Source organism: Apteryx rowi, unplaced genomic scaffold (genome assembly GCF_003343035.1).
Source record: "Apteryx rowi isolate R43461 unplaced genomic scaffold, aptRow1 scaffold_613, whole genome shotgun sequence".
Taxonomy (NCBI): domain Eukaryota; kingdom Metazoa; phylum Chordata; class Aves; order Apterygiformes; family Apterygidae; genus Apteryx; species Apteryx rowi.
In genome coordinates, this window is record NW_020450887.1 from 454,614 (window position 1) to 466,367 (window position 11,754).

Sequence of the window (11,754 nt, forward strand, 5' to 3'; positions counted from 1 at the left end):
CAAACGAAGAGCAAGAGAGAGCATGCGTGCATTCTGCAACCACAGGCATATGGGGTATAGAAAAACAAGGAAGAAGAGGAAAAACTAAACTATAAACATAGAAGAGTCAAAGGATGCCTCCAAAATAAAACTTTAAACCCATTTATACTGTGCCCAGGAGAGGTTTACATTTTTTCTCTTGTTAAACAAAGAAGGATCATGTTATTTTTGCATGACTAATAAGGTATTGTAAGCACAAGGGATCTAGGGCAGGAAACCTGCTGCAACACCTCAAAGCAAAATCCTTGTTGATCAATTAGCTGTTCACTAACCCCTTAAAAACCAGTTCAGCTGTGAACAGTTTGGACAGCTGTTGTAGCTAAACTTGTACAGCAGCTAGAGAAATTTACCTGAGGCAAATGTTAAAAAGGAGGAATAAAAAAAAATATAATATATATATAATATTATATATATATATATATATATATATATATATATATAAAAAAAGGCAAGCACGAAGAAAAGGAAATTTCCCAATTCTTATCCTCCTCATCATCTCTATCCTCATAAATCTAAGGCAAAAACTGCTCCCAGCAATAGCTTTATCTTGTGGGTCTTCCCTCCATAAGAGCAGGAGGGCATTACCGCACTTTTTCCCCGTACAACAGACTCACAGCCTTAGACAGAGACAGAAGAGACCGCCTGCACAGCAGTGAAGTTCCCTCGCAACCAAGACTCGTCTACACTGTGCAAGGCAGCACCGGGGAGAGGAACTCTGTAGGCTCCCTCTGTACGAGCTGGCTGGGACACTGGAAGCAGCCCAGATGTCTCAGCACCATGCTCCCAGGCTAATTAGTCATGTTTGGAAATAAGGTTAATTAGCTCGGCTGGAGCGCTGAAATCATCTTTTCTTCTGAATAATTCTGAATATCAGACCAACTCAGGTGTCTCTAAAAGGCCCTGTGTTATCCTGTACAGACACCTGCTTCAAAGAACTGACAAGCCCTAGAATAGTGTCCATTAGGAAATACAGCATGGGGGGAAAAATCACAAAAACTTCTATATTAAAAAAGAAAAAAATAAATAAGAAAATCAACATATAGGTCATGGGAGACTGGCTACTGGAATTATTCCAGTGCAGATGGAGCATGTCTAGTAACTGTAATCTTCCCAACCATTGTTAGCATATATGACAATATATTCTCTAATGTATTTTTCCATATGAATTAACTTTTTTTTTTTTTTTTTTTTTTTTTACACAGTTCGACTTCTGGAACATCTGCACATGCATGGGGCACAATCAGGGTAAATGTATATATCAAGTATCACTTTAATCACTAGCTCTTAATAATTTTACCGCAGGCACTGAAAAATAACAGTGCAGTGCTGAGCCTTGGCTCCTGCTTTTAAAAACCTCCCAGATGCGAGCATGGAAATGAGGTCAGCAGCGCTGATCTCCCTTGCCCTTGATCTGGCCATTTAAAATACTTGTAACATTTGAAAAAATGACACATGACTTGAACACAAAGTGGATATGCTGCATATGCCAAGGGTGAAAGGAAACAGTTTCTAAACAGAAAACATCTTTTTCACCACAGCTATGTATTCCCTTTACCATTCATGGGCTGTTGACACACTGCCCAAATCGTCCTCAGCACCGTATATGGTATTTCAGATCCCACTGTGAATCACCAAAGCCCAAGATGAGGGAAAGGAAGGAACGGACAAGATTTAAGCAAAGTGGAAAGCACACCCACATTTAATACCAGAGTAAGACGAGCTATGCTATAGGTCACCCTCATGCTAGCCAAGCAACCGAGTGCTCCAACATCTTCACTCATAACAGTGTTATTTTCCAATAGATCAGCAGAGATTGCCAGCTCTTATTCAAACAAAGTCAAGTCTCGGAGGTAGAAAAATCTGGAAACGAAAAAGCTACCGCATTGCTGTTTTTACCGCTATTATTAATAATGTGCCACAGTTCCTGTCTCCATCACCACACCACACAATAGTGTGGAGAAATTACTGCAGGATGTTGTAATTATTTCAGTAAGGACATTTTGCCTCCATGTGTGAGCTTACACCTGCATCGCAATGAAGAACAATACAATTTAAAAATAAGCTATACGCACACTATAATCTCTGTCCTATTAGCTTTCCTCTACTCAGCTGGCCTAATCTTGAAATCATTATTCAGGCAAGACTCCCAGAGATTTCACCAAAAAATTGAAGACTGAAGGATCAGGGCCCTAGTTACAATGCCATTTGCAAGAAAATATAAGAAAAACATGGAATCCAGACTCCAACACAGTTAGAAGGGTGCAGCTCAATGTGCAAAGATAGATTCTCTCTTAAACATCCCTATTTAATATGACTGGAGATCAGTGTTACCAGCGGACCAGACTGGTATTTGGTTGCACAGACAGTATTTTTCTCTAGCTAAGAAGGACTGAGTTTACGCTCACGCATTCTCAGAAACTGCAGAATTTAGTTCTCATGTATATAGTCCTGGGTTTTTCTCTCCCTCCCCCCCCTTCTTTCCTGGTAAGGACAAAGCAGCACCTTCTGCCTTTAAGACTAGATGCTCTGATTACCCCTTTTAAGCCAAAGCTAGAAAACGGCTGTTCCTGTACTTGTACTGTTGTCTCCAAAACTGCAAAAGAACCACAGAGCATTAAAGATTCTTCTTACAGGACGTAGTCCTATGTATAGATACATAGTCTGTTTTCTACAATTGTGTGGCATAAGTTTTCTGAGAAGTCTAGCAGGATGAGGTTACAGCTTTGCAGCCTTTGCTTACGATCCAGAAGCAGGCAGTAAAACACTGATTACTGATTTGCCAATTTATTGGCATAAATTAGCCAATCCATTTTATATTTGCTGTGCAGAATATAGCAAACTCTGCAGAAGTAATTTGGCAGCTCCAATTTACCAGAATACCTGCAAAGGGAATCCAGTGACATTAAATAAACCTGTAGAAGAGTTCACAAGGTACAGACTGAAACTATCCAGGCATTAAGTGCCAGATGTACCGAGTATACATGATGGGAAAAATATGAACAAATGATTTCCCCACTGATCTCTCATTTTAGTCAGGTTTCATGGCACAAGTAGCAGTGGCAGTATAAGATTAAGAAAAAAAGAAAACTAAGTTATTTTATAATGGATAAATTGACCGTTAACTAAACCATTTCTCCAGCGACATTCTCACCTTTAAAGCTAATACACAGATTAAAATGGCTGCTTAAATAGCGCCTCTCAGATGTTCAAAAGATACACTGAGATGGTTGATCATTAAAACAAACAAGAAGCCCAGATCACCCTTTAGGAGAGGAACTCCCCAGAAAGGTCACTCGGGAGATTTCAAGGGCCCGGCCTGTATTTTGGTATCACATCCCAGTGAGGAAGGCTGTGGGACCTGTACGAAACCTGCCAGATTGGCCAAGATCAGAAGACAACAAGCAGGATCAGATGGCTCTAGAGCTCAGTGCACCCACCTCTAAGACCTCCTGACCGCATGGCCCACACGACCTTCCCCGATATGGTGCTTGCCACAAGGCTGGACTGGGGGGTGGCAGACGCCCTTCACCATCTTGCTCTAAGTCCACCCACTCCTTCTCAATCTCCCCCTGCAAAGACTTGAGCTGCAAAGCACCAGGAGTAAGCTGTCCACTCCCTACAGAAGCAGCAGGTGATAGTCATATAGAGGGTCTCAGTATCGCATCCATACGAAGCATGCATGGGTTCTGGAAGGGGAATGCACATTATTAATTCGCATCACCTACCTTTCTGGAACCAGTTCTGAAGGGGCTGCGATTCCTACCCAAGACAGGAGCAGTACTGCAGGGAAGCCATACCACCCGGGGACGCATTTCTGCTTTGTAGCACTCAGCTCTAGAGCCTTCATGTGATTTGATGTATAAAAAGAATGGGCCAAAACCCCAACTAGAATAAATCAGTAAAATTTCACTGGACAACAGTGTGACACAGGGTCTCACCCACAAATATCTTGTTGCTTTCCCCTGACAGATAATATTCAGAAGGCAGTTTCAGGCTCCCAGAAAGCAAAAAATTTTTGATCTCATATAGGCAGAGGACAAAAAAAAGCCAGTCCTTCAGTCACCCCAACTTTTTTGTCTCCAGACACATTAAGAAAAAAATCCCACAGTAATGATGGCTTTACATGCATCTGCATTTATATTGTTCAAAAAAATCTTTTCGTAAAATGTACATAAACAGAAAATATAATCTAAAATTCCTTTTTTCTCTCAAGTTTTTCCTGAAGTTGCAGGAGGCAGGATTTCCTAAATATTACATAAGTAGAGCAGGGTGTATTTGTTCTTCTGCAGTTTAAGACTTATTAGCACAGTCAAGTTACTTGGGCCAGGCCTCTTTCCTGATCTTTTATTGCAAGAGAATTATTCTTGGCAATGCTCCAGCACACTATTAGTTTGAGAAAAACCAAACAGACATTTAAAGAAGGGAGACATAAAACAGACACACCTCAGGGCTTTGCAGGGTCACTGCGAGTTGTAGCGACAGAACAGAAATAGCAAATACAACCTGGTGCTGAGCCTCTAAAGCATACAACTATCGTTACTACTACTAGACAGGAGTGAGAGGAATGGGAGAAGAGAGCTGCGCGGTCCGTCGCGGGGCGTGCAATCCCCTTGCATTGTTCTGCTGGGAAACACGGCTACAAAGCGACAGCCAAACTTGCGAGGCACCACACCTCACTCCTTCCAAAGGAAACGCGAGGAGCAAACTGCCCCTTGCATAACTGCGCCATCTCTCCATCCAGGGTAAGAGATCTCACCCCACCCTGGTTCATGCAGGGAAAGGATGGGAAAGTACTGCCTTCAGCACCCGATTGAGGCACCTGACCAAGACAGCTGACCTCATCTTCTTGTGCAGAGAAGGAGGCTCCTCCAAAGGGTGATTTGGGAGCCTGTCTTTTTCCGATGATGAGAGGACACACTTAGGGTGACTGTTCACCTGGGCACACCTCTCTGGAGGAGGCATGACTGCCCTCCACAACGAAGAGCTCCCTCCCAAGCACGGCTACACCACCTGCTGTAGCCCTTCCACAAACACATGTTCTTGGTCAGGCAAAGCACTGGATTTCTCCTCTTCCCTTCCCCTTCTCCCCCAGCATCTGCCGTCCCTCCCGCACTCCCCTGCTGGTTTGTTGGGCAAGAGGCAGCAAGCACGGTGGCACAGCGAGTGTTATACAGGGACCGACTGCCCAGCTGTTGCCTCTCAGGATGCAGTTTTGGGCTGAATTGTACCTATCTTTCCCTTAGTAGGGACACTGATTTGGGTCTCTGAGCCACAGAAATTAGGGGAAAGCATAGGAACTTAATATCTTTGAGAGACCACTATACTTCTAGCAAACCTAAGCGAAAACAGCTAAGCAGTTACAAAGCTGGAGGGAGGAAGAGGGGCTGGCATGCTCTGAAAGAATAATCACAGAGGCCTTATTCTCTGAGAAACTAAGCCAAGAATAGAAAGAAATCGGTACTAAGCAGAAACTTCACATTGGTACTTGTCTCTGTTATGCTACAAAAAATTTTGCAACAGGTGTTAAGGCTTTGTTATATATACTTTTTGCATCTAAAAGAGAGAACTTCTCCAAGAAGCTGACTAAAGCAAGCAGCAGAGTGAAAGATCAGGCAGTGCTGCCTGACATCTGGAAGGACCCCTCTCCATCCGCAATCACACCGCTGCTCTGTGGAAGTTGAGCCGCAGCCTTGGTACTTCTGCTCCTTTTTGACAGCGTGAGCTTTGGCTTTCAGACCCTGTCTCAACTTTGATTTACTCAATTACAAAATGTATTTAAAAGAAAAGAGAAAAAAAAAGAAAAAGAAAAGGTCTTCACAAAGTTACTGGTCAAAACATTACAAAGCATCATCTCTTTTTACAAAGCATAAAAAAAAAGAAATCAGTTGGAAAACCTCCCCCTCAAAATGTGCTGGGAAGCACATGCAACTAATTGTTGCCCTTCGGTACTAGCAAACTTTCAAGTAAGCAATTAAACTAGAGGATGCATCTTTAGCATATTCTGTGCATCAGTCAGCGTTACACATGCCTGTATCTATGTCACATTTCTTGATGCAATCATAAACACGCACTCCTGACACATAGCAAAGACTGAGAGGGCAATCACATGCTCAGAAACTCAGTTCATGGCCAGGAGGGGCAGGTTTTAGGCAGGTGCGGATGAAGAGGGAAGAGTTCCCTTCCCTGTGACCGGGGGCACAAGAAAATTCGGTTGTACCTCTGCAACTCTGCCCCCCTTGGCCAGAGGAAACGTCTCTGTTTGGGCTTCTCCTCCTCCCCACCTCGCCCCCAAAAGTGTTTGTTGCATTTGCTCTGAACTTGCTAATCCTTTTATCATGCCACCCTAACGCTACCTTTTTTGTGAGAATAAACTGTTGATTTTTTCCTCCCCCTGCTTCACACCTAGCATGTGGCTTTTTGTTTCATGAAACTGTTGCACTGCCCCCTCACCAACTGATTTATCCGCTGTGCTGTCAGCTCTCAAAACCACAAGCTGTCACTTTAAATCTTTCAAGCCACAAGCAAACTGCTTTAGGTTACAGAGGGGAGAGGGCAGCTGGAGGAGGCAATCTGCGTTCTCAGAGCAAGGCCAGCTCTAACAAGCTTTGAACAAATCCCAGATTTGCTGAACTACATCTGCAGAAGCGTCGCGGGTTTGGGCAAATTCACTCCACACTAGAATCTTTAATCCAATTACGCGTCAYGTTCACCTCCATGTTCACCATGTTAATCTCTTCTAAAATTACTCTTGTCCTGTGAATGAAAATATCTCAGTCTTACACTCCAAACACCATGATAAACATAGATCTTTGTAATATAAGAAAGAGGGTGAGGACCTTGCTGTATTTCATTATTTTTGTACTGCAGCGATGGATTTCAAAAGAGCTTAGCAGCAGTAGTCATACTTACTGATTTAGTATAAGGGATGCTAGAGCAATCAGAGTACATTCCCTTTGCTGCTATTCTTAAGAAACCTTAGCGCTTTTGGGAATGAGCTTGGAGGATTTTTCTTCCCTTCTGCAGATTACTCTAAGTAATGTGAAGTTTGACCTTCTCTTGCTTTTTCTACAAATGAAGGCACTGTCCCTTTGCCTTCCTGTACAACTGTTCTCAGTGCAGAGGCTATCCAGGGCCTGAAGAAGGGAAGACCTTTGTCTTACAGCCACACCCGGAAACAAACAGCGATTTTCGCTGCTGTTGGTGCCTGAAAGGACAAGCCCAAGTGGTCTCAACCCTATTTGATGCAGACAGGTCATGATAAAAGCTGCCTTTCCAGTGGCATGAAAATCCCAGCACAAGAGATCTCCTGCTCAGATTAAGATTCTTTACTGCACTTTACCCTTTTTCAAATACAGTCACCTTGATTTAGCCATGCTTTATTCCTGGGCTTAAAAAGCTATGTGAGGCAAGCCCTGAAACAAGAACAGTTCTGTGACAAAACAGCGTACGCCAGCTCCTGAGACAACGTAGGACTACAAGGGACCGTTGTACATGATTTTTTGTGTGGACACAGCTGTGCACAAAGTACCTTAGCTATCAGGCATCCACAGGAGGCATGCACTCTCACAAGCTAGGTAGTGGTGAGGCTAAACAGCTTTCAAATCCACTGGGCAACAGCTTTGCTCATAGCTTGGAAACTTAAGCAACAAACCTGGGCCATCCATTGAGCATGCAGAGCACCTTAAACATTCACCTTTTGTACCTCACTGACTTTCTTCTTAGCCTTAAGTGCTGGAAAGCACCTCTGTGGTGGTGTATTCTTTACTGAAGAAGCAAAAGCTGAATTTCCCTAACTGATTATCAGCTGAAGTTAATTTACCTTGGCAAGCATTGGTTTGCAAGTCATTTTAATCAGTTTCTAGGGTACATGACTGGAGCAGGGAGAGAGGGAGCCCATTCATTTCACACGCAAACAAAAAGCCAGATTCTGACCTCAGCTAAGTCTGTTTTATAGCTGCAAAGCTCCACTGACTTCAGCAATACCAGCACAAGCAAGAGGAAATTTCTTTCCACTGCTCCCCGAGGTGCTGAGTGAGACTTTTCCCAATGTATACCTTTTTTCCTGCATTGTGTTGATCTCTCTGTTCCCACATTTACTTTCCCAGGAAACTTCTGTAGGGTTGTCTTTTGATGCAAGTTACTCTCTCATTTCTTTCCATCTCCGCACATTACTACACATATGGTCAAGCACAGAAAGCAATTGCACCGTACTCTCCCTCCGTGATTGACAGCACACATTTGTGCAACAAAAATGGAACAGGAAAAAGTATTTATATCAGGCTCACCTAAAACTTCAACGTTTCAAAGAGACTTTTTACACTACACAGTGTAGCTGAGTACCTATTTGGTAAGTTGGAGAGAGATAAAGTACCACACAGAGAAAAAAATAAACTGCTGGGGCCATGCTCTGCATACACAGTGGCCAATCTGGGCTAATGAAGGCTTATTTTATAAATCGCCTTATCTACCTATCCTTTTTAATAGGTAGCCTGTTTTCTTCCCCCCCCCCCAAATGCTGAAGATGCAAAAGTCATAGGCAGTTAACACTTTACAAGACTGAGTCCTAAAATCAAGTCACTTCTCTTTCAGAGTCTAATAATGCTGAGATTTATAGGACTCAGAGGTATTTCTTTCCTCACCAATTCTAGCTGCCTCTGACTTCCCCCATGCCCAGCTTCACAAGACTTCATCTTAAGATACACTCCAGCTAGCGCAACTGGTTCATGATTTTATTTAATGAAAGAACAATAACCATGGTGAAGGGGGAAGCATAAGATATCTGAAATAACGGGGGGGACAGTCAAGGAATACCAAAAGATGGTAGACTGAAATAGTGAGCGTGGCATCTGAATACTCCAAGCTGGGCTATCATCTGCATTGTGGCTATCGAACACAGTCACAGCTGTGAGGTGGCAGATGTTTCCTGTGTTGAAGCATCAGTCTCCTGAACAACATACAGCAACACAGGAGGAAAACAGCACAGAGTTTTCACTGACCGCCAGTACGGTACCAGGATGCTGGGGTACTGCTACTGTCTTCCTAATCACTATTATTCAGCGTGATATTACAGCACTGCAAAAGGCCAGAACCCTTAGCACTACCAAAGATAACAGGTCGTCAGCACTTCCTCTTCCTAAAATATCCCGTTTTCAGAGGTCTGAGAGTCACCTATTCATATTCATTTCCAGCTGGAAGTTTGAAGAGAAGACAGGGAGAAGAGTTAGCTTCTCAATGCTATAAACAAACAAACAAAAAACCCAGATCAGCTGGGACAGAATTAACAAGTGGATAGGAAAGGGCAAAAGTTATTTCAAAATCCTTATTGCACTCTTATGTTTCTGTATAAAGTAGAAAGTTTAGCAACAAAGTGCTTTAGAGACATTCCCAGCTCTGTTGCACCATTACCTTACAAAAAATAGGTCTCAGCTTTCCACTCATTAATAGCAGAAGCACCGTCCCACTTTTATTACTAAAGGTCAGTCCAGTCACTGACCAGACAAACAGATCTTGCTCGTGCCCATAAACTCACCGAAATCAGGGGCTAGCTGCCTGCCCACAGCTGGGCTTTAGAAGCACAGCTTTCCCCTGGGGCCGCCCAGCCACCGGCGCAGAGGGGAGCTGCGGTGACACAGAGACCAGCCAGGTCTCCCAGGCGGCCGCTCCACACCTGCGGAGAGCAGCCCCTCCGGTTTAGCAAACCCTGGTGACTCTTGGTGAGGGCTCGTGTCACCCTCGTGAGACCAGCTGCGGCATTCCTCGCTTGTTAAACCGCACAAACCATTCTCAATATGATCTGAAGTTTGTTGTGGCTTTCTTTTTTTCCCCCACATTTTTTCCACCTTTTTTTTTTCCTGGGGTTTGTTCCCCCCCCCCCCTTTTTTTTCCCCTTTGCATTTTTCCACCCGAGGGGGAGAGGCAAAGGGAAGAGCGGACTGCAGCCCTAACACTGAGGTTAAGAAAATAACCAGATAAACAAAACTTGCCAGAGAAAAGGTGGTGGAAGGTCTCAGCTTGACAATAAGTACATAAGTAACTGCCGTACTGTCTCTGAGAAATGTTAATGTAGCTCAGGATCCTGCCTCTGAGAGCGGCAATAAGATGCTTAGGGAAACACTGTAAGAAACACGGCATACACAGAGCAATCCTTCTCCCGCTATGCCGTCCAAGCTTCTGGCAGGAAAGTAGTATGTGATTTGTTTAAGAGGCTCTTGCCTTGACAGAGAATCAATCTCTGACCGCAGCAATAATTGCTAACCATTAATAGGCACAATATGACTGACTGTAACAGTTCAGTCTTCCCAGTACAGATGTGCATAAGTACATATGTACTTCTGCATGAGGTCCACTACCTTTTAAGAATGATAATGGCTTTATTCAGGACAGTCATTACAGCCCCAGTGTTAAGACTCAGCCAAGGTACCACTGCAAGATGTGGGTAACATCAAACAATCCTGGGAAGGAATTATGAGAATTAAAACCAGGACTTCAGACGCACGAGGTACTAAGGTTACAACAGGACTTTACAGTGCTAAATCCTACAGAAAAATCAACACGATTCAAACAGCTAAGACCCCTCACAAAGCTGGGCCTACAGGTCAAGTATCGTCTCTTACCTGTTCTCCAGCAGCGTCATGCACACGACTTCCCGCACGCCCGGGTTGTTGGCTTTTTCAATGGAGCAGCTTTGCAGGTTCCAGGTAGCGATCCTCAGCACAGGTCGGCCATCTCTCAACCCCCCAAACACCTCCACAGAGGGGCGAGTGGATATGATCTGGGTTGGGCCCCCCGGTGGAAAATCCAAGTCCTCACTCTGGAGACTCAAAGACGTGGGGCTGGGATGAGGCTTGGCCATGAAGTTGAGGCCGCCGTTGGTGTTCGTTGAAGGGGGCCGGGACCGCTCTGCAAAAATCTGATGCCTGATTTTGTCCAGAAAGGAGGAATTAATGCAGTTCATCCTCACCAGGTCCTCAATACTTTTGAAGGGCCCGTGCTCTTTGCGGTAGTCTACGATGCTGTTGGCAATCTTCTCCGTGATGCCGCGGATGCTCATGAGCTGGGCTGGAGTGGCAGTGTTGATGTTGATCTTGGTGGCGGAGAGGTGGTGCTCGGAGGTGGGGTCCTTCCGCAGGGAGCTGGGTGAGTGCTGCACGGAGCTGCCCTTGCTGCTCACGCAGATCTCGAACTTCACCTGCTCCAGCTTGGCTGCCCCCACCCCGCTCACCAGCGCCAAGTCCTCCACCTTCTTGAAGCCACCGATGTACTCCCGATACTCCACGATGTTCTGGGCCACCATCCGGGTGACGCCGGGGAGGGTCATCAGCTCCTCCTCGGTGGCCGTATTGATGTTGAGCCGCTCCTGGTTGACGAGGATGTTGCTGAAGTTGCAGGCCGCGCTGAACTTGCGGCTGTGGCACAGGTCCGCGGGGTCCCGGGGGATGGAGCGGTGGCAGCCGAGGTTGCCCCCCATCTCACTTCACCGTGGCGAGCAGGTGCTGGGCCAGCACTGGGCGAGGGGCGACTTCGGGGCCTGGCGCCCAGGCCTCATGGGCGCTGTGGGGCTGCGTCAGCAAGGGCGGCCACAGGTACCCTGCGGAGGGGGGGGAGACGACAAGCGCGGTCAGACCCCGCAGGGGCGCCCTTCCTCCCCGCCCTCCTCCTCCGGGGGCTCCCCGCGCTCCCCAGCCGCCTGCTCACCCCGCGCCGGGCAGCGGCGAG

General features: G+C 45.5%; 1 protein-coding gene across 1 annotated transcript in view; it reads right to left on the reverse strand.

The window, feature by feature from the left end:
- The window catches only part of EEPD1 (endonuclease/exonuclease/phosphatase family domain containing 1), a 72,601-nt gene extending 60,847 nt beyond the window's left edge, over positions 1-11,754 (reverse strand). Inside the window, exons 1-2 of the mRNA XM_026083742.1 lie at positions 11,734-11,754; positions 10,653-11,626 (exon numbers count right to left, since the gene is read on the reverse strand). Of these exons, the coding sequence (XP_025939527.1) occupies positions 10,653-11,506 (854 nt within the window). The 5' untranslated portion in view covers positions 11,507-11,626; positions 11,734-11,754. The remainder of the gene's footprint in view (positions 1-10,652; positions 11,627-11,733) is intronic.